This window comes from Corvus hawaiiensis, chromosome 11 (assembly GCF_020740725.1).
Source record: "Corvus hawaiiensis isolate bCorHaw1 chromosome 11, bCorHaw1.pri.cur, whole genome shotgun sequence".
In the NCBI taxonomy this organism is placed as follows: domain Eukaryota; kingdom Metazoa; phylum Chordata; class Aves; order Passeriformes; family Corvidae; genus Corvus; species Corvus hawaiiensis.
In genome coordinates, this window is record NC_063223.1 from 22,881,456 (window position 1) to 22,902,662 (window position 21,207).

At 47.0% G+C, this 21,207-nt stretch overlaps 1 protein-coding gene across 4 annotated transcripts in view; it reads left to right on the forward strand.

Annotated features, from left to right (window-relative positions):
* Window positions 1-21,207, forward strand: part of FBLN2 (fibulin 2) — a 96,151-nt gene that overhangs the window by 25,460 nt on the left and 49,484 nt on the right. For all 4 annotated transcript variants that reach the window (XM_048315913.1, XM_048315914.1, XM_048315915.1 and 1 more), the window contains exon 2: window positions 1,729-3,180. In XM_048315913.1, coding sequence (XP_048171870.1) covers window positions 1,854-3,180 — 1,327 coding nt within the window. In that variant the 5' untranslated portion in view covers window positions 1,729-1,853. The remainder of the gene's footprint in view (window positions 1-1,728; window positions 3,181-21,207) is intronic.

The following is a 21,207-nucleotide window of genomic DNA, read 5'->3' on the forward strand; positions in this document are numbered from 1 at the left end:
GAAGGTATCTGTAGTTGTCCTCCCCGTCATTATCTCCCAGCTAAAGTAATGTAACAATTACAAATTTGGATTACCTGGAAAAGCTGCTGAAAGCAGGATAAATTATTAATTCCCAGGCTGCATTCTGAAGAATTAATTTCAGCACCACATATTGAAAATTCTCTTTCATGAGAAATAGCCTGGTTTTGAGAGCAGTTCTGAAAAAGTGAGATTCTTCCAAGCCACTCTATTGCATTTTCTGACAATTTTGTTTTTCCTTCAAACACTCTCCTTTAGCACACTCAGCTAATACACTCAAATTAGCAGTAGGAAGCCTACGTTTGTAAGAATTCTATCTCTGCACAACGTCCTGAAGGAATTGGGATTCCAGGGCAGAACTGTGGAAATTCTGAGCACAGTTAGTCCGTATCTTATCGGAACAGGCACGCTTTTCCCACGGCCTGGCCGCTTGCCAGAGCGACTGAGCAGGCGTGGTGGAAGCCCCCTCTGAATGGGAGAAGTAATCTTTCTGAATGGGTTTTCTGGCACAATTCCTGTTGCGTGTGTGGTTTATTGTTCTGGGTGATGTGACTGTATTTTACCCCCTAGATAAGTGTTTTAGGGTTGTTGGGTTTTTTTATGATGGGAGGGGTCCTGGGAAAATAATCAGATTGCTGGTTCTGTAAAATTCTATAGGCAAATTGTTTTCCTGTTGTAAGTGGTTTTCCATGTTAATTATGTAGCTTTTTGATGGTAATTTTGATAGAAAGGACAACGGCTGATTAACCCTTGAACTTTTCCACGCTCAAAGGGCTTAGTAATTAAAAAGAAGACCATTTTCTCTTCTTCAGGGCATTTTAACAAAGTGTTACTATGCCAATGCACGTATGTATGTATGTATATTGTGTGTTCATACTGTAGTAATGCACTAAAGAGTACTGCTGGGGTTGTCAAAACTAAAAGAAGTGGTTGCCAGTGGTGGCACATCCTCGGTTGTTGTAAATGTCCTCAGTGAAGCTGGAGTTGATCCCTCTGTGCACCACAGTCCTGCTGTGGAGCTGTGCCAGCCTCTGTGAGCGGAGGATCCAGCCCTCAATATGTATTACAGGATAGTTAATGCGATGTGTAACCACAAAGTAACCGCAATACACAAAGAAGTTCTATTTTAGCACTGCTGGAGCAAAGAAATAACTGCTAATGCTGAAGACTGAAGTGCAAAAGATTGCTCACTGGGGGAAGGAGGCAGGAAAAAAATGCGTATTTTGAGTTAACATGTGTACAGACAAATTCTCACGTCCCAAGGCTAAGTTTTGTCTATAAAAATTCCTTAAGATTTGAGTCTTTGTAATTAAAACATAAAGAATAATTATCTTAAGCTCATATCTGCAGAGGAAGAACTGTGTATTTACTTATTCTCTGCCAAAAAATCTTTATAGCTGGAAAGACTAACAAAAAGGCATTGAAGTATAAGGAAGGGCCTTCTTTTTATTGAAATATATATGTTTTGTCAACAGATTCAAAACAGAGCAGTCACAACCATTTCTTTCTTCCTTTCTTTTTCAAAATAGGGGTGGGGGAAGCATCCAACTCCAAACTTAGTGCCTATAATGCTTGGAAGACATTATGATTAATTTTTGTCCTTAGGTTTCCAGATGTTGGATGTTGTCCCAACTTTTAAAGACCTCTAATGTTTAACAGGGTATGTGCTGAGTGTAGTCTTTGTAACAGAGTTTTCTTTCATAACTCTAGGATCTATGAGAAAAGGTAACTCAGGAAACCACTGCAGATTCGGAGCTGAACCCCCAGCCTTCTAGGAAAGCAGCCAAGGTTGAACGTGCGAGGTTGGACCGGAGCCGTGTTCCTTCGGGAGGACGATGGCCAGGGCCCGGAGCTGGCAGCAGAGCCCTTGGAATGCCCTGCTCCTGGTGCTGCTGTGCTCGGGCAGCTGCCGGGCGCAGAGGGACTGCACGGGCGCCGAGTGCCAGCCCCTGGAGAACTGCATCGAGGACGTGCTGGAGGCCGGCGAGTGCTGCGCCACGTGCCTGCAGCACGGCTGCACCTGCGAGGGCTACCAGTACTACGACTGCGTCAACGTGGGCTTCGTCAACGGCAAGGTGCCCGAGGGACAGTCCTACTTCGTGGACTTCGGCAGCACGGAGTGCTCGTGCCCCAAGGGAGGGGGCAAGATCAGCTGCCAGTTCATGCTGTGCCCGGAGCTGCCCCCGAACTGCATCGACGCGGTGGTGCCGGCGGACGGGTGTCCCCAGTGCGGCCGCATCGGCTGCCTGCACGAGGGCCACAAGTACGTGGCGGGGCACACCTTCCACATGCCCCCCTGCAAGGTGTGCCACTGCCCCAACGCCGGCGGGGAGCTGATGTGCTACCAGCTGCCAGACTGTGACACGTTCGCCTTGAACACGGCCAGCCCGGGGGACGCCGAGGACGGCGAGCCCGAGAGGCACTACGACGATCCCTACAGCTACGACCAGGAGGCCTCCGAAGGAGACAACACCCAGGTGGAGTCTCCAAAAAAGTACAGGAGTTACTCGTCCGTGGAGCACGAGAGCCTCAGCCAGGAGCAGGGTGAGGACTATGACTACCTCGCGTCCAGCATGGCTCCCTCGGCGCTGGCCCTGGCTGACGCCTACACCGAGGGCACGGCCGCGCCCGGCACCACCGCGCTGCCCAGGGGCCCCTCCGAGGTCCGCAGTGCCACGGAGCGCAGCGAGAGGAGGAGGCTGCCCCGCACCACGGCGGCCTCCCTCCAGCAGGTGACACGCAAGGAGGCACCAGCCACCACCAGGGCTCCTCCGCAGCACACCACGGCCACCACCGAGACACCCCAGCGCCTGGAGGAGCTGGAGAGGAGACCGAAAGGGAACAAAGAGAGGCACGAGCAAGAAAGAGCCCCCCACTCCAAAACGAAAAAGCATGCCAGGAAGGAAGAGCCAGAGAACAGCATGTATCAGGACTTGAAAGAGGTGAACTTTACAGAGCCGAGCTGGGCAAGATCATCCCATGAAACCCTCGAGGGGAATGATTTCCCCAAGGTGAAGTTCAGTGCAACAACCTCTCCGCCTGTTGCTCTCAAGGAAGACCGTAGCCAGTCCTCCCCAAAGCAGTCCCAGACGCTGTATCGTTACCATCCCGAGGAGGACGGGGACCCCAACTCCATCCACGCTAACCCCAGGCTGCCAGAAGGTAAGAGCTGCTCCCAGTGTAGGTGTCTGGAGAACTCTCACTCACAGTAACGTTGGTGCACATCCTCTGGTGTGTTGTTCTTACTGCTGCACGTGGCCATGGAATCAAGCAAACCACCACCAACCTTCTTCCATCCCTTCAGGAGGTGGTTTGTGTTTCATTTCACAGAACAGGTACCATTTCACTGTTGCCCACCTTGCTGTGATTTCACAGACAGTGGTTGGGGTTTTCTGGTATTTTAGCTTTATTTCAGATGATGATTTATTAAACTGGCACTTCTCTTCAGTTACTTGCTTTTAACTTATGTTGTGATGTTCGAGAGACATCTTCCTCTGCATAGAAGGATTTAATTATTAGTTAGTTCCAGTTACCAACTCAGTAATCACATTTGTAGCTTTTTGTCTTCTTCTGGGAAGGAAGTGAAACAGTTGTGCTTTCACTTTCTAAATAAAAATATTTAGAGCACTTGTAATATTTATCCCATGATTGAAAGCCTGTCTAAGCTCATTAGTTCAAGAACTTGAGAGATACACCCAAACACCCCTGAGGACTAGTAGGGAGAAAAAGGACTGTCTCTTGCTTTGTGTTTTCTTGGGGCTGGAAGTTTATGATGTTTATGATCAACTGTGGCATGTATACGTATTTCCTTCCTGCCTCTGGATTCCTCTTGACATCTGCAGGGAGTGTTGATTATATGCTTTATGCAGTGCTCATTACTGTAATGAATGCAAACTTTGTCGCTGTAAATTAGCACACATACAGCTCGTACTTCCAATTCATTTTTCATCAAATCAAGAGCAATACCTCCTCTTTCAAGATGCGGCACAAAATGTTCTCACGAGACTCAGCTGGAGGATGCTTGCAGAGAATACTGATTAGTCCCTAGGCAGTGGCATTTCTCCTGTGCTGTGTAGGTAGCCCTTAAACATCTTGAGCTGTCCAGTCCATCTCCTGGGGAAGGTTAAGGCAGATGGGAGGAGGAGAGCAGATTGGGAGCTGAGACTCTAAGTCCCAACACAAGCAGCACCTTGTGACTGTTCAAACAGAAGGTGTGCCAGGTCCATGGATGGAGATGGCAGCTTTTTCCTTTTCCTTTGACTTCCCTTTATTTGTTCCCGCCTACCTCAAAATCTGAGCTGAGCCATGCACCAAGGCTGTGTATGATACATGGGCCTGTTTCCTGGTGCCACATTAAAAAAGATGCATTTTTAAATTAAATTGCCTTTTCTTTTTCTTTGAAAAAGGAAAGATGGGTGGAGCACTCTGAAATTTTCAATGAGAGGGTTTAAGAAAGTCTGTTGCCGTGAAAGCGTTCAGCAGCAGAGCTGAGTACTGCATTTCACAGTCTGCTTGGGTGATTTCCAGTCTGTGATTCCTGGGAACTGCTTGGCTGAGACAGGTCTGGTTGGGGGCTGGATTAGGTTGAGGTGCCTGGAGCAAAATGTGATGGATGGCATGTCAGGCATGAATTGTTCAGCTGACAGAAGCAGGCTTGGGGATCACTGGGTGCCATTTTCCCCTTAGCTGACATACCTACGATTTCCTTTAAATATTGCAGAAGTAGAAATGAAAAATAAATGTCCCTTGGGAGCACAGGACTCTCTGACTGGCTGTAGATGCTGCAGCTCTGAGGCTGCTGCTTCCCTGCCCCACGGAGCTGCTGCATGTTTTGGGAGCCAGCACCAGTGCCACCACCCACAGTCACTGACCAGTGGGACGTGGCCAGGCAGCCCCTGATCTGCCCCACCATTCCCATCAGGAATATTGGTGGAAGATCTGTATGGAACTAAGAGCCCTCTCCAGAAATGAGGGATCTCTCTTGCCATGGCTAGCACCAGCACTCGTGCCCAGGGATAGCAGTGTTTCCACTTGTTCTGCTGGTTTAATTGACGTGGTTGTGATTCATGTGAGTAGCTCCATATGTTTCAAGTAATAAAACACATACATCTTGTCTCTTGGTGACTCCTGAGCCAGTGGTAGAGGGGGAGTGAAGATATTAGTCAGACTTGAAAGAAAAATTAATCTTGCCTCCAGATACGGAACGAAAACATAAATTTTGTGCATGTATTTCCAACTATAAAATGACAGAATCTACCGGAATTGCCAAATAACTTCTTTTCTCCCTTCAGGAATCGTCAGCATGATGTAAACTGCAGCAATCCCCTGATTTTCAGAGCCTGTGAGGCTGTTGTGTTGTTCCCTAATGAGGCTGCAGTCACTCTGGCAGTGTGCAGGGTTTTGTTCGACCAGCTTTCAGCAGAGTGCTCTGGGGTACATTTCTGTGCCTCTATGGCCACTTCAGGTTTATTTTTATGTTTTGTTTAGTGTTTCTTTTCCCGCAGAGTTTAGAAAAGTTTAGAGAACCATGGGAGCTTCCACAGAGGCTTTCAGCCCAAATTAGGTGGCTGTTGCATTTGTTCCTCCTTTTTAGCTGTATGCTGGCTCCAGAACTCTGCTGTGGTTGGATCCTGATGCCTTTGGTTAAAAACCTGGCTTTATTACTTGTATTTTGTATATCTGGCATTGGTTTTATATGTAGCTGACTTTGCATCTCCCAAATCTCTGCTGGTTCATACGTGATCTAATGGTGGAAGCAACATGGAACACTTGGGTGCTCAGGAAAGGTTAACTTTGTGTTTTGGTTCTCTTTCCCCTTTTAGCATTGTTTTTCATCTGTAGTATTGCCCTGTGTTCACACCAGCCAGCTGAGGTGACCCCTGTAGCATCTCCTCTCGTGGACTCTGGTAATTGCCATTTGTTTGGGGATTTTCCCCTCTCCTTTGTTGGCTGCTCTGAGCTTTGCTGGACCAGCCCTTCTGCAGATGTTCTGGTGGCTGCCTGGGGCAGCAGCAGCACTCACAGCCCCAGGGAGGAGCATCCCAGAGATGGTCCCTGTGGGAGCTGGATTCTCCCTGTGCCGGGGGGGAGCCAGGCTCAGCTCTGCGGGCTGTGGGAGCCCAGGGATGTGCTCCTGCCTCCCCCAGGGACGGTGCCTCCTGCTCAGGGGTCTCCAGCCCCCCTGCTCCGTGCCAGCCCCAGCATTCCCTCACTGGGGATCCGCTCCAGGTGAGTGCTCTGGTCACAGATCTGGAATAGGGACTGAAGAGAACTTCTGCAGCAGCACACAGGCCCTCTGGAGTTCTGTGCAAGTGCTGGTTACTGCATTCCTGAAGGAGCTGTAAGTGTACAGCAGAGGTAATTACTCAGCTGAGAGAGTGTAAATTAAGTACTTTCACCATGGGAAGGGGTGAGATTAATGGAGACTGTTCTCTTTATACAGTCTCTCTCCAAATATTGATCTTACCCTGTCACTTACTGCAAGAGCAGCAAAGAGGGGGAGTTTTAATTTCTGTATTGCCTGTTTCCTCATCCTAAAAATGCCCTGATCAGGGGAGGGCTGCCTAAAACATATTTCAAGAACTTATTGTCAAATTCTGTTATGTTTTTCCCACTTTCTTCCATTTCCCCATGCTCTGGCAGTAGAGTGCTGTTCCTTGGATAAATGTAACTCAGGTAGCATGCAGCCTCATTGTGAATGTTTTATGATTTGCATTCTGGTTTTGGCAGGCTCAGCAGCAGTTTGGGTCTAGCTGGAACTGTCATGTTTCAGAGTGGAGGTGGTTTTCCACTTACTCTCCTCCACAGTTGGTGATTTTTTTTATGGTGGTGGCTTTTAGAGATAAAGATAATTGTTCTCGAACTGAAGTGAATTGCACCAATTTGTGAGCTGAGATCAGTGGATGTGAGAGTGGCATTTATTGCAGGCGAATCCTCATCAGGCAGGAGCTACTGGGAGGCTCCTGTGTAACTTCTGGGGATGTAGCTGAGATCTCAACCAGCTCATGTGCTGCGTGTGTGCTGATTCTGAAACTCATGGAGAAAGATGACCTTGGATTTCCAAACTGAGGACAAACAGGTCCATGTGCAGGTCCAGGAGTTGGACCTGATGATCCTTTTGGCCCCTTCTGACTCCGGATAATCTGTGGTTCTGTGAAAGCAGACCTGCAGTGAGGGTTTCTGAAGCATCCCCTGAGCACACCCACGCTTTGTCCCTCTTACTGCCACCATAAAAAGCACTGGAGGTGGGAGAATCCCTGCATGGTCCTTCAGACACACACTCTATTTGCAATTACTTTGTATTTTTTGCTATCAGGTGAAGTGTTGTCTCAAATTCACTTGAATTACCTCAGGCTTAATCCTGTGTTCTTTACTTTATCCCAGTCCTTTCTGTAGCAGGAAGAAATCAGCTTTGAGCACTCAAAATAGGATATCTGAGGAATAAAAATAAGCCTCAGGAGACTGGTGTTCGAAGAGAAAAAGCCTCTGGGCCAGCAGGTGTGAATCAGCATGAATTGCAGCCCCGGGTGACAGTGTTCAGTGGTTTCTTTGGTAGCTGAAGTTCTGAGGTAGCACGAATGGGAAAGAGGCAGGCTTGCAGAAGGAGGAAGACAAAAATACTATAAAATTAAAAAGTGGCTATCTGTTCTGGCAAAAATGGCCTTTGTACTTTTTTAGGCAGCCAGATGCTAGTTCAGGAGGAAAAAGGAAAATAATTTAACCATTTCTGTTAATGAAAACATCCCATGTAGGATGTGGGGGGGCTGATTCCCTCATGGCTGCTACTGCACAGTCTTCCCTGGACCCCTTCACTTGTCACCTCAGGCATGAATTTGGGAGCAGAGGGTGCGAGGAAAACCCAGACCTGCCCAAACGACACACAGGAGTGCACTCAGAGTAGTTGTCTGCAGACTCTGAAATAAACAGTAGCCAAGGTATCCAATGTCCAGGCACAGACGGTCAGGTGTGACCTGGCTCTCTGCTTCCCAAGCTCTTGCTTCATGTGGATGCAGCAGTAGGTCTGTCTCAGGTGCTTGGAGCAGTCCCACGTGAGGAGCTGGAGCAGGGATCGGGGGCTGATGGAGCCCCCCAGTCCAGGCACGTAGGCAGCAGCAAATTCCCAGTGTCCAGAGCTGTCCCAGAGTGTGCTTTTGAGGTCACTGCTGGTGCTTTGGGGTTTGTGCCTGGGGGATGTCTCTGGACATGTTGCTGCATGGCTGCTGCTTGCCTGGCTGTGTTTTGGGAGCTGCTCTGGGTCAGATCCTGCTGTTGCTTTTCCAGCTGGCTGGGCTTCAGGGCTCTGCACTGGGAATGTTATTCCTTGCAAGAATTCCCCTGTAGAGCCCAAACCCTCCTCACCACAGCCCTTCTTCCATTCCTCACGTGTATCTTCCTTCTAAAACTGAGATATTAGCCACAGGTTGTGAGCTCCTGGCTACCAATACTTTTGTGTCAGGCTTTCTGGGGCTGTTTTGGTCCTTATCTAAAGGAGTATTTTAAGCCGTAGCTGTATATTGAACCAAGAGCTTGTGGTCTTTAGTTAGAGAGTATAGGTGATCCTTTTCAAAGCTGCAGAGATCTGTGCAGTGGTGCACAAGCCTGGTATGCAGAATGCCAAGATTGGATGCCATGCTTTGCTGAAAGTGGTGTAGACTGTCACAGTCAAGATGTCTGCAGACTTTTAAGAGCCAGGTCTTAAGTTCTTCTCTTTTCAAACCCCAGTACCTGCCAGTCTAGTAAACAGAGATGTGTGAGAAGGTGGCTCTCCATCTTCCTGTGTTACTCTTAAAATTGGGGTAACAGCTCCTCACTTCAGTGTGAATCACTGGGGACCTGACAGGCAGGTACAGTCTGCAGGGTGGGACAAACGTGTGTTCCTGCAGCTCCTGCCAGTCTTGCCTTCATTAAGCACCCTCTGAAGAGCACAGTTCTTGTCCCAGCTCTGGTGTGAAGGCGAGGTGCAGCCAGACCCTCTGCTGGTAGTGCATTATGCCCCGAGCTGTTTGCTGCAGCACAAGGAGTTACTCACACAGTTGGCTGCAAGCGTTCTGGAGAAGGAAATCCATTGTGTTCAGTGCTGGCACCGAGGGACTGTGCAGAGAATGGCTGAAAGTGGAACAGGATGAGGCATTCACACCTGGCTGGGGCGTGTAGGGGCGTCCCATCCTCCCTGGAGCACTGTGCTGCTGGCACAAACCCAGGGACAGTGCCTGCGTGGGACAGGCTTTCCACAGGGAACACAGGAGGGTTTTCAGATATCCTTGCCTTCACGGGGTTTAGTTACTAAGATAGTTTAAATCTCAAATTGTTGCCGTAGTGCAGCTGGAGTTGGGCACCTAACCTAGGATGGCATCAAAATACCTCAGAAAACCCATCTTGTGTACTTGCTCTGTAGAGGTAAAAATCATTATTTGTGCAAAGTCAGTGCCATCCATGGTTTGCAACAAGAACATTGAATGTCAATTCTGAAATTCAAACATGCTGCAGACAAAGTATGAAAATAAGATGGGAGTTTTCTTGTACAAATTAATTACCCACTTGAGCAGACGAGGCTGTTGGGCTCACCAGGTTTCTCAAGGGGACTCCATTTGCTGGTTATTTATAGTAGGTATCTGAGAGTATATTTTTTTTGTATGCATGATTGATACTCCTTCAAAACAGAATTTAAATGCGACTTCTTTGCAGTAATGTGTCTGTTACTCTAATCGATCACCCAGGAATTAAAACCGACTCTGAATATAGCTCCTTGTTAGAGAAAGGAAAGTATATAAGTAGTAATTCCTGATCCAAATTCTGTGAGACAATAACCTTTTGAACAGTTTCAAATATGTAGGCCAAATAAACGTAGCTTTCTAGCATATGCTTACTCATGAAAGGATTTGTAATTTCATTACCCCAGGCCTCACAGCGAGCAGTATCTCTTACCTCTCCGGGATTCTTAGGTAACAAGCCAGCAGTAATTGGAATTTTATAAAGATCCCCTTATGTGTGAGCAGGTTTTATGTTTTCTTGACTGTTCCCAGTCTGTCTGTGCTGTGCCTGAGGTGACCAATTCCCTTCCAAAGCCACCAGAAAGTCCTAAATTGCCATCCCAAAGCACCAGGGGTGTTTGCACTAAGCCAAAGGCTGACAGAGGGGTAGGAGAAAGAAGTGTTTGTGCTGTATTTGGGGCCAGCAAAACTCCTGTGCACGTTTTCCCCTTCCCTGCCTTTGCCAGGGGCCAGGGAGCTTCAGAGCCCCCCTGGATCCACCTGCCTTGCTCCACCTTGCTCCACTGCCTGTGGGTGTCTGTGACCCACAAAGCACCCTGCAGGTTTGTAGGCAGCAGCATTCCTGAGTCACTGTGTCTGCAGCTGGTCACTGCCTGCTGGAATTGCTGGTTTCCCTCCATCCTGGGGTGCCCTGATGGTGATGGGGTGGCTGATGGTGATGGGGTGGCTAATGAGGTGGTGGCAGTGGCTGGGGTGGGTGCAGGGGGTGGGAGGGGAGGTGGCTGCTCCCCCCGGGCAGCCAGGGTGGGCTTGGGGCTCGTGCTGGGGCTGCCCTGCCTGCCCCCCTCCAGCCTGACCACGCTGCTGCAGGTCTGGCTGCAGCTTCTCCAACGCTTCCCACAGCAGAAATGGAGCCATTCAGACAACCCCCCAGAGCAGTAACTCCTTCTCCCTTCTTGTCTGAGTGCTGCCTGCTTTTGTGATGCTGTTGTGAAGCGAGGCCAACTGCATTCAGAAGGGCTCAGAGTTGTTTGACCATAGCTTTGAATTACCAAGTACTAAAATAAATGGCTTCAACAGCTCTGGGTTTAAAACCTTTTAACACTGTAAACAGTTGCCTGAAAGGGGAGGATTTGCATCAGTAACTTTTAAAAGGTGTTGTAAAAGTTGACGCTCTTGTGAGCTATTGCTGTGTGTAAACTGTACATCTTGAAAATAATGAAAATCATCACATGAGATCTCGTAGCCTTACTGCTGCCATGCACAGGGCAAGTGACTGCTTGCAGCTGCAGTGACCTGGACTGCCCAAGGAATAGGTGTGTATCAGTCTGAACACCCTTCCACCAAGGTTATTTGAACTGGGGACGTGAGGATGGCTCCGGGGTAAGGAGGGTGAATGCTTGGGATGAGCTTTATTTTGTATGAGGTCACTACGTAGAAATGTTACTTCTAGAAGAAAAATGTGCATCTTCTCTCCTGTGTTGCCATCTGGGCTGCACCTTTGCCTTCCCTGCTTTGTTTTGGCTTTGTTTTTTTGTTTGTTTGGCTGCCACTGGAGCTCGGTGCCGATTTTCCCTCTCCTCGTTTGCTGCGTGTCCTCCTGCCCTTGCCAAGGCCCTTGTGTGGCTTTGCAGTTCAGGAAATGTTCCCTTTCAGCTGAGGCAGGGCTCTGGGGGTGCTGATGGCTGTGGTTGGAGGTGGCTGGGGGGGGCTGCCCAGCACCGGGACTTGGTGGCCCAGTGTGGGGGCCCTGCAGCCTGGAGTTGGCCACCAGGCATCGAGGACCAGTATAGGAACTCTTCTGGGAGAGCTGCAGGCAAGAAATGCGGGGAGACATGTCTCCAGTGGTGTAAGGGAAATCAGCAGGTTACCAAAATGCAAATCAACTGGAAAAGCAGGTGTGTGCTCAGTACAGGATGATCATGAGCGCTGCTGAAAAGGGACTGAGTACCAGATGGGAAAAATGGGTTTTTCCATGGATGTCTTACATAGTCCAGAAAAATTTTAGCTGATTTTATGCAATATATTCTGGTCTCAGAGTGGCACTGAGATGCTTTTTGTGTAATAATCCCCACAGCACCGTGTGAGGGCTCCAGTCTGGCACTGATCTGTTACAGCACTCACCTCCTCCGTACATTCTCTGTGAGCAGCAGCATCAGCTGTGTTTGGAGCAGGGGAGCTGGAGTTTGACTGGAGCTGGCTCAAAGGCAGGGAAAGAATTGAGAAGAAGATGAATGAGCTCTTGCAACAAGAACATCTGGCTGTACCTCAGTTTCCTTCTCTTCTCACCTCTCACTGCTTTTAAGTTCATTTCAGTCTGAGTCTTCAAAGACACTGTATGTGCTACTTACTGGAATAATTTCTGAGCACAAGTTAAATTGATTAATAGTAAAGAGTTACACATCTTGTATGAGGTGAATCTCCTAAAGTGCTTCTTGTACTCGTGTTCTGATGGAGACATCCTGCAGGGACTTAGGAACCAATTATATTTTGTCAGTGGTTTGTAGCACAGAATTTGTTCTACTCGATACCAAACCTCCTGTGTGCCCATGGCACATGGAGAAGACATTCCAGACACACAAACCTGGCTTTGGTGGGGAGCAGAATTCCCTGGAAGGCAAACACTGAACAGCAAAGCACGCCCTGTGCTCCGGCCGGCTGAGCAGGGGAGAGCAGAGGACTTGTGTCCAGACGTGTCCAGTGTGTCATTCCAAAAGTGAACTTCATGACTTTGAAATGAAAATGTATGAAAACGTATCTTTGTCATGAAAATGGAGCTTATATAATGGTTGTTTCTCATGGCTCTTTCCATCAGGTAAAAGAGTTCTTTTACGTTGCACAAGCAGAATGAGAAGCTTTGAGCGAGTTTAGTGGTGTTTAAGGAGTCTTCTTTTCTTTCTTTTATTTTTAATAATGATTGTGAGAAATCACTAGGAGGAAGACTTTTGGGTAAGAGTGTGAAGGCAATGCACTGTGTGCCTGGTGGCACAGAAAGCCATACACCCACCCCAGAGCTCTGCCAAGTGCTGTCAGGGCTTGGCTATCAAGCTTCCAGTTGATGGCTTTAAAGCTCCACTACACCCGACTGTAATTCTGCAGCTACGTCTATAAAACATCTTGTTTATGGCCTATAAGCAGCTGAAGATTAATATAGTTCTCCCTCTTATCCAAGAATCCTTCCTCTGCAATGTTCATTAATTTTCCTGGTGTTGGAATTGCCTTGCATGGAATTACTGGTAGTTTTCATTTCCAGATTCAAACCTACAGTGTTCTAGCCAAATGATTTTGTAAGAGATTCACTCTGAGGAACTGTTTTCATTGAAGATAACACACACTTAAGTAACGTCTCATGTAGTAATGATAAAATTTGTACTTTTCCTGGTTCTGGATCAAAGTTGGTAAGTGTTGTCTGAACTCATGTCTGAAATCAAAAGCATGGTGACCATTGGTGATGGCTGGGCTTTACGTTAAAGGTTCCATAAATGTTTAATTTCAGTCACTTTGGATTGACTGTGGTGGTTTTGTTGGTGGAAGATAAATACGGAGACTTTCCAAAACCTTGTGCTGTGGTGTCAGAAGTTTTGGATGATGCTTTAAAGTTATGAATGTGCTTTGCATGTGTTCTTGAAGCACAGACTTTTGCCTTGCTCAGCCTGTGGCCCTGGGAAAGTTTTCCTGGTAGTGTCTGTGCTCTTTCTCCTTCGTCCTTGGCCCCGAGGGACAAGAGGAGCAGGTTTGTGCTGCGGCATGGCCAAGAACCCGTTGTGGGACAGGCAGGGACTCTCACTGCCTTGGCACCAGGTGAAGCTAACCAGTTTAGAGGAAAAAAAGAATTATACTGCTGGTTTTCTTATTCTTGAGGAATGTAACCAGCCAGTTAAAATGAACAGGAGCTTTTGCAGTCAGCCAAACCTGACTCCAAAACATTTGCTTTTCAGTGTGAGTAATTTGGTATGCAGAAAAATTGTGGCATGTGGCAGAGAGAGGCCAGTGTCAGGCTGAGCATTGGGACACTTCTGCAGGGAGGATGAACGAGTTTAACACTGCTGGGCTGACACTGAGCCTCCTTTAGCCTCCAGTCCCAAGTCCCCATTCTCACTCCAGACCGTGCAGAGAGCCAGTGCATCATCAGCACTGCTGTTTGTCTGCACCCCTTAAACCATGGGATCTGACCTTTATTGGGTAATATTGAAGTCTCCTCTTGGTATGGTGAACAGATTTACACAGCTTTGAAATCTGACCCTGCTATTTCAGAGAGAGTGCTTGCTGTTATTCAGCCTTTACATGGAGTCAATAATGTTCCTTGAAAAAAGACTTTGAAGGTCAGACCCTGTCTGTCAATGCCATGTTAACCCCATTAGTTTCAGTAAGGTATATACTCATTTTAGCTGTATTGGTCCTCTGGTATTACTTTAAAATGGTGAAGGGCAACGGTTAAGCATTAGAAATTCTAAAAATGAAATGCTATCTTTAAGAAAGAACTCCTTACATCTCACATGGACATACAGCAGTTGCTCTCACTTCACAAGGCTTCCTTTGCAGTAACAAAGCATTAACTTGTTTGTTATATATTTTGGTCAGACTCAAATTCCTCTCCCAGAACTTACAGTTAATCTATAGTAAACGAATACCTCATAAACCATATGATCATTATATAAATACATTATTATAGCCATTTGTCTCTTTTGTTTGTAAATTCCCCAAACTGAATGTCTGGGTAATGGATGTTTATGGCCATGCAGCTGATAGCACTGAGTCCCTGGCACGACACGGTGCTGAGGGTCACAAATGAGCTCCTCTTCCCATGACAGGCAGGAAAGGACTTGATGCCTACTCATCCAGCATCACCAAACACATTCCTTTAGGAAAGAAGAGCTGGTGATGATTGATTAATATGCTTCCCCCACCCTTGCCAGTGAGATTCTCACTGCTCTGTTTCAAATGTGGCACAGACAGCTTCAGACTCCCACAGAAGGTTAATCATGCACTTGAACATAAGTGTCTGGACTGTGGTCAGTTTTGTGCCATATGGTCAGTTTTATACCCAGAGTCATTGCACATTTTTCTAAGTGTTTAGCTTGAGACTTGTCCTTGTGTGCTGCATTCATACCAGGTCAGAATGATGCTTGTCTTGGAGCAAGTCTTGGCTTAGTTTGGTGTAGTCCTGGTAGTGGTGAAGAAATCTCCACAGCAGTTTCCCATTTTATGTTTTTTAATGGCAAGAAACAGATATATATCTATATCTATATCTATCTATATATCTCATAGAATCAAAGAATCAGTAAGGTTAGAAAAGACCTCAAGGATCATCAAGTCCAAGCTTTCTCTCTCTCTCCCCTGCAAGGTTCAGGAAAGAGTCCATTTCCTGGAGGGCCAGGGGACCACGCTGCTGACGTGGTGATTGATTCTGTTCCCAAAGATGAGCTAGGGAGGTTTTTTAACCCCCTCTCGTTTGTTTTGACTGGCTGTTTGCTGCCACCTTGCTGAGATTTTCCTTTTGCTGCTTGAATCCGCTCCAGATTCAGAACCTGGAAGCTGCCAAAGCTCATGGCAAGTAAGAGGGAGCAAGTGTTGGTGCAGTGCAAGGAGAAGGCAGGCTAGCAGTGGGTGCAGAGGAGCGATGGTTTTGGCGCAGTAGCCCATGGCACTCTCAGTATGTGGGTACGTGTTGCCTCATATCTGTGCATCCAAGGATGAAAAGCAAACTATCTGCTTTCATAACCTGTCCTCTCTCTGCTGCTCCCTCAGTTCTAGAGTACAGTGCAGGTTTGTTTGGCCCTGCCTCTCACGGGGCAGAGAAGGCAAAGTTTAACCTTTATTCATTCAGTATCTTGGTCTAATTAGGAGAAGGTGCTCCATGTGGGCTCCTGCAGCCCAGCTCAGGGGCCTGGCCGTGCGTGCAGCTGGTGGAGAGTCAGGAGAAAGCTGTACCCTCGTGTGTGGATGTGCAGGCTGAGCTCCAGCACAGGGTTGAAAGTTGGTGTTCAGTACAGACACTACCCACAGCATGCAGGATGAACGTGTCCATACAGCCAACACTGACGGGCACAATAGGCATGACTCTGTTGGGTATCCAGTGCCTTAAAAAAGGTGCAGAAGAGCTTCCAGCTGTGTGCTGGGAGCTGTGTGCTGAGGCTGGAAAATGCCTTTATCTTGTTTTCCCTCTTTCCTTATTCCCTGGTACTAAGACTTGGTTGTTAACTTTCAAACTGCTGAGCAACTTTTAACTACTTGTGTGGACTAAAAACCACCTTCATCAGAGGCTAAAATAGCTCCTAAATCCCCTGAATTAGTCTGGCAAGCAGTTCTACGGCAGTGATGGCTGTTGCCACAATTTATGTAATTGAAAATAAAATCTTTGTAAGCAGGAGTTCAGGAGTGGCAGAGCTGCTCCACAGGTGTGTGAGGTGCTGTGGGAATGCTGGCTGGCTCCATGTGAACACTTGGCATACAGACAGATGGAAATTTTTGCATGTCCCTTAAAAGCGTGGTGCTGCAGAGCCCTGGGGGTTCGGTCACTGGAGGTCAAGGCACTCCATGAGGTGTCCCCAGTGAAACAGGGAGCCTTTGCCTGGGGAGCTGAGCTGAGCCCCAGGGCTCAGAAAATCTCAAAGTGATGTAAAGTAGGACCTGGTTTGCAAAGCAAACACAGCACAACAAATGCATTTGTGATGTATCTGTAGCTTGATAACAAGTCTGTGTAAACAGACTGCACCTGGCTTCCTGCTTAGCTGCAACACTCGCCTGGCTTTTTCTTCCATAGCTGCCAGTTATGCAAATTGATTAATTTGATGAATTTCTGCCTTTTGTAGCAAGTCGTGTTCAGAACAAGGAAGAGAGTTAATCTAGCCTGAGGTTACAGTTGCTTGTCAAGTGTTGTGCTTGTAAAGAGATGAATAAACTCTTTGCAGCATGGAAATGTATGCCTTGGACATCACCTACAAAATTAAAGGAGTGTCAGATTCTACAACATGTTTCAGATAATCTGATATTTGAGGTTATTTGTAAGGTTCCATTCCCTGATGTCATGTGGCTGCCCAAAGCCATCATCACGTTTCATTTAAAAGATGTGTTTTAGAAAAATAGGAGGCTCACAGTTTTCCTCAAAGAGAAAAACAAAATCTCAAATGTTTAAAACCAAACAAAACCCACCCACCCTGTAAGGAGAGAGCAAATTAAAAGCGATCCTGCTCTGTCACATGCCGTGAGCTGTTAGAGGAGTGCGTGATGGGGTGGGCTGGGTTTTTTTTTGTCTATTTAACTTTCAGCCTGGAGGTGGCTAAATAGGAATGGTTTAAAATAGCCCCACAGTTGCCATAGATACTCATCTGAGTTGAAAATAGAGGTCTGGCCCAAGTTTGGAGTGTGTCCACCCAAGCCAGCCTTGGAGCGGGTGCTGGGAGCCTAGTGGGCTGGAGCAGCCCCACGAGGCTGCAGTGCCGCAGGGATTCAGCCCAGGATGGGGATGTGGGGATGTGTTTGACATCACCAGGCAGCTCCAGCAGGGCTTTGCTTGGGCCTGGAGACTGGGAAGGGAAAAAAAATCCTTCATGCTTCAAATGCTTTCCTCCCTTTTTTTGCCCCAGGAGGTCTGTAGAGCTGGAAAAAAATGCCATGGAATGCTGCTTTCCTGGCGCTGGGTTTGGTTTTTATTTGTAAAATGTTATGTGCAACAAAACAGCAGCAAATTTAAACTAGTTCAGCTGGATGAAACCACCCTATTAAGGTAAATTTGGTTTATTTGTCCCAGGAATGTGTAGCAAATGCGTGTCTAATTACAGATAAGGCAACTGAGCCTTTCATCTTCTTTCAGTGAAAAAAACCTCTGCAAATACCATGGAAAATATTTTGTTGAAATGAATGAAGGTCTTTTCAAGGATTGGGTTATCACAGATGAGAGCCCCACTTGAGGGAATTGGCAATGTTTCTCCCTGTCCTCCCGCTTTGTGGGTGGCGTTGGGTGTTTTGGGACAATTGCAGCTGACTCTGGAAATGCCTCACTTTGAGATAACAATCTGTCCTTCTGCCTTTGGAGATCGCTGGTGTCATCTGTGGGTTTGGGAAGGGGAGGGCAGATCTGCAGTGCTCTGCTGGGGATGATGGAGATGCAGGAGTCTGACTGAAAAGTGCACACGTAGCAATGTGCCATGTTTCCTCTCCAATTTCTTGCTCTGTAGGTGGTAGAGAATTAGTGCTTAATTACTTGCAGGCTGTGGACAACAACCAGCCCCCTTAAACTGTTTACATTTCTGGATGAGTCTGGAGCTGGGTATTCTTTGAGGTTCAGTCCTTCTCAAAATCTATGGAAGATTTTATAGTGCTTGTTTATCTTTTATACCATATACTGGGATAAATATTTGTTCCCAAAGAGCTTTTATCTATGAAAAAACCCCAAACCCTGTTCATCCACGTCTACATCCCCATTATATGTGATAAAACCCATTCATGCCCTTCAGCTTCCCAGCCTGTGAAAAGGCCCAATCAAGAGGCTTGTGCAACTGGGGGAGTTCAGGACTGAGCAGAAAATCAGATCCAAGGTGGAGCTGGAGTTCTAGATGCTCGTGGATACAAGGAATTATATCTAGCAAATATCACTTGAATAAAACATTAATTTCCCATTATAAAACATAATGTTGCTCTGATAATGGGTCCTGTTTTGAGTAATCGTTTCCTGCGTCTCTCCGGTGACTCATCACAGCAGAGCTCTCATCCATTCTGCCTTGCAGATGCTCTCAAGCTGTGTATTCCCCATCTGACTCAGCTCCTGTGTATCAGCATCTCCTCCCATTGCTGGTGAGCTGTGGGAATGTTTGCCCGCAGAGCCCTTCAGCCTCCTTCCAGCCTGGAAATGACTGGTGCTCCTGGCTGCGCTTTTACATTTAACTCGAATTTTTAAGAAGTTTCTGGTTAAAAATTCACATTTCATATTTTCAGGTTGTCGCAAGTCTTGAATCTGGAACTGAGAAGCCCAGATTGCAGAAATGTGTGATAGGAACAAGTGTCTCTTCCTTTCAGGTTTTCAGTGAGTGGTTGCCTGTATAAAACATTCCTGGTGTGATGTGTGCCTCCTACAGCTGAAATTAAATTTCAAGGGGTTAAAAGTGATGGGGTGTAAGGCAAGGGTCTAAATGGAGACTGTGCCTCAGCTGTCACCTTTGTAGCAAGGCCTGAGCTTCTGCTACTGAGGTTTGTAGGTAAATATAAAGCTTTGAGAAGGCTGATTGGTGGGTGGTGAACTAAGCAACAGAACCACAGGATTCAGAGAAATCCTTGCTGGGAGATGGAGCTTGGAGGGCTGCAGTGCTCTGAGGTGCCATAAGGTCCATGCAGAATGTTCCACGTGTGAACTCAGAGCCCTCAGAGCTGGGGTAGAGCTGTGGACAGGGCTGGCTGACATTTGTGTTGCCAGGGAGAGAGGTTTGCCAGCTCTGGGGGTACAGCAAAACCTTTCCTAACTCTTTGCCATTTGGGCTCAAGGAGAGGAGGGTGCAGGCATTAGCAGGGTGTAACTCCCACTAGAATTACCATGGCCATAAGTAGACTTTTAAGACTTTCCTCTGCTTCTTGTTTAAGGCTACAGTGAATCGTGATCCTGAAGAAACACTACAATTTTCTGCCAGGAGGCTGAGGAAGCAAAGACCTCTTGCACAGATGAGCCTTTCCTTCTCCTCCCAGTTACTCCCTCTGTGCTGCTCTAGGTGAGGCTTGGGCTGGAGGTTCATTCCCCAGCTCCTGGGTAGTGTTGAGCCATGCAGGGGAGCTATTTTTTCCTTTTTGAAGTCAACCTCACCCTCCTGTGAGCAAAATGAAACCTGGTGTTTAATAAAGGCTGCACTGCAGTGACTACATAACTGGTTGTGCTTGTCTGGGGCTTTCACTACTCGGGTTGTGCCCATGGGATTGGCATTGCCATGGAGCTGCCCTCCTGTCACCTGTACCACAAAGTGTACCTGGGACTCAGGGCAGATCCTCTTTACCTTTAATTGACTTCTCCACTTCGTACTTCTGGCAGTTATTTAAGTTTCTTAGGTCATATTTGGGTAAAGTTTTCCTTTCCATACTGACAACAGTTTCTAGTATTAAAAGTTGCACATGGATGAGAGTTTTCACTGAATGAATGATGACAGAGATGGAGTTTTGGGACAGTGCCATGCTTCATATAGTTCTTTAGATAGATTGTCATGAGGTGGTTACCTCAGCTGTCAATCTGTTAGGATTACATAACATTTTTAAATTATCTCCTTTCCTATGGCCAAAAAATGATTCAGTCCTCTTGCATATTGTATTACCTCGAGCTCTTGGTATTTATTACATATGCAATCAAGAAAATAAGAGTCTGAGGCTTGCAAAGATTTATTTAGTAGCATTTAATAGCTCTCTGTTTGCTGGTAATTTTGTTCGTCAGAATGAGGAATTTATTTCTGAATTGGCTTTTAATAAGCAGATAAGCAGGTTTCTGTATCACTAAAACTGTGGGTTGTCACTTCAGGACTTTGTTTTTACAAATGGAAGTTGTTATCTCTTGGACAGGTATCAGCCTGCTGTGGTAGTTTCCATTGGTTTTAATGGAGCCTGAGTTTAAATACCCCAGCTAAAAGAAGGATAAGAACCTTTCTCTTTAGAGATATTTCTTTTTCTGTGTATTTGGTGCTTGATGGAGTTTATGCAGCCAGAATGAACCCCTAAATGATTTTCAGTTCTATGAATAGTGACTTTTTTACTTGGGTAGATCGTGATAGGACAAGGGGGAATGGTTTTAAAGTAAAACATGACAGGTTTAGATTAGAGATTAGGGAAAAATTCTTCCCTGGGAGGGTGGGGAGGCCCTGGCACAGGGTGCCCAGAGCAGCTGGGGCTGCCCCTGGATCCCTGGCAGTGCCCAAGGCCAGGCTGGACATTGGGGCTGGGAGCAGCCTGGGACAGTGGGAGGTGTCCCTGCCCATGGCAGGGGTGGAATGGGATGAACTTTAAATCCCTCTCGGTCCCTCAGTGCTGGGTGTTACAGGTTCCGCAGCAGATCAGAGAGTATCACCTCCTTTCTGGAGGAAACAGCCTCAAGTTGCACCAGGGGAGGTTTAGGTTTGATGTTAGGAAAAATTTCTTCATGGAAAGAGTTGTCAGGCACGGGAACAGGCTGCCCAGGGCAGCGGTGGAGTCACTGTCCCTGAACGTGTTCCCAAACACGTGTGGATGTGGCACTTGGGCCCTGGGTTATGCTAAACAGCATCAATCCCCACAGGTAAAAGCCCACTTCTGTCATTTGCAGCTTGTGAAATCCTATGGAAAATAGGAAAAGAAAATAAGTATCGGGTTAAGGAGATAGAAATGGGCAAGTAATTGCAGCTTCCTGTCTGTTTTCCAAACACTGGCATATTTGGCAGTGCTAATTCTCAGATATTTTTACAGAAACACAGAATATTATGTAAAGTGTGGGGGCTTTTTGGTGAATACCCGTTTTTGAAGGAAGTCAGAAGGAATC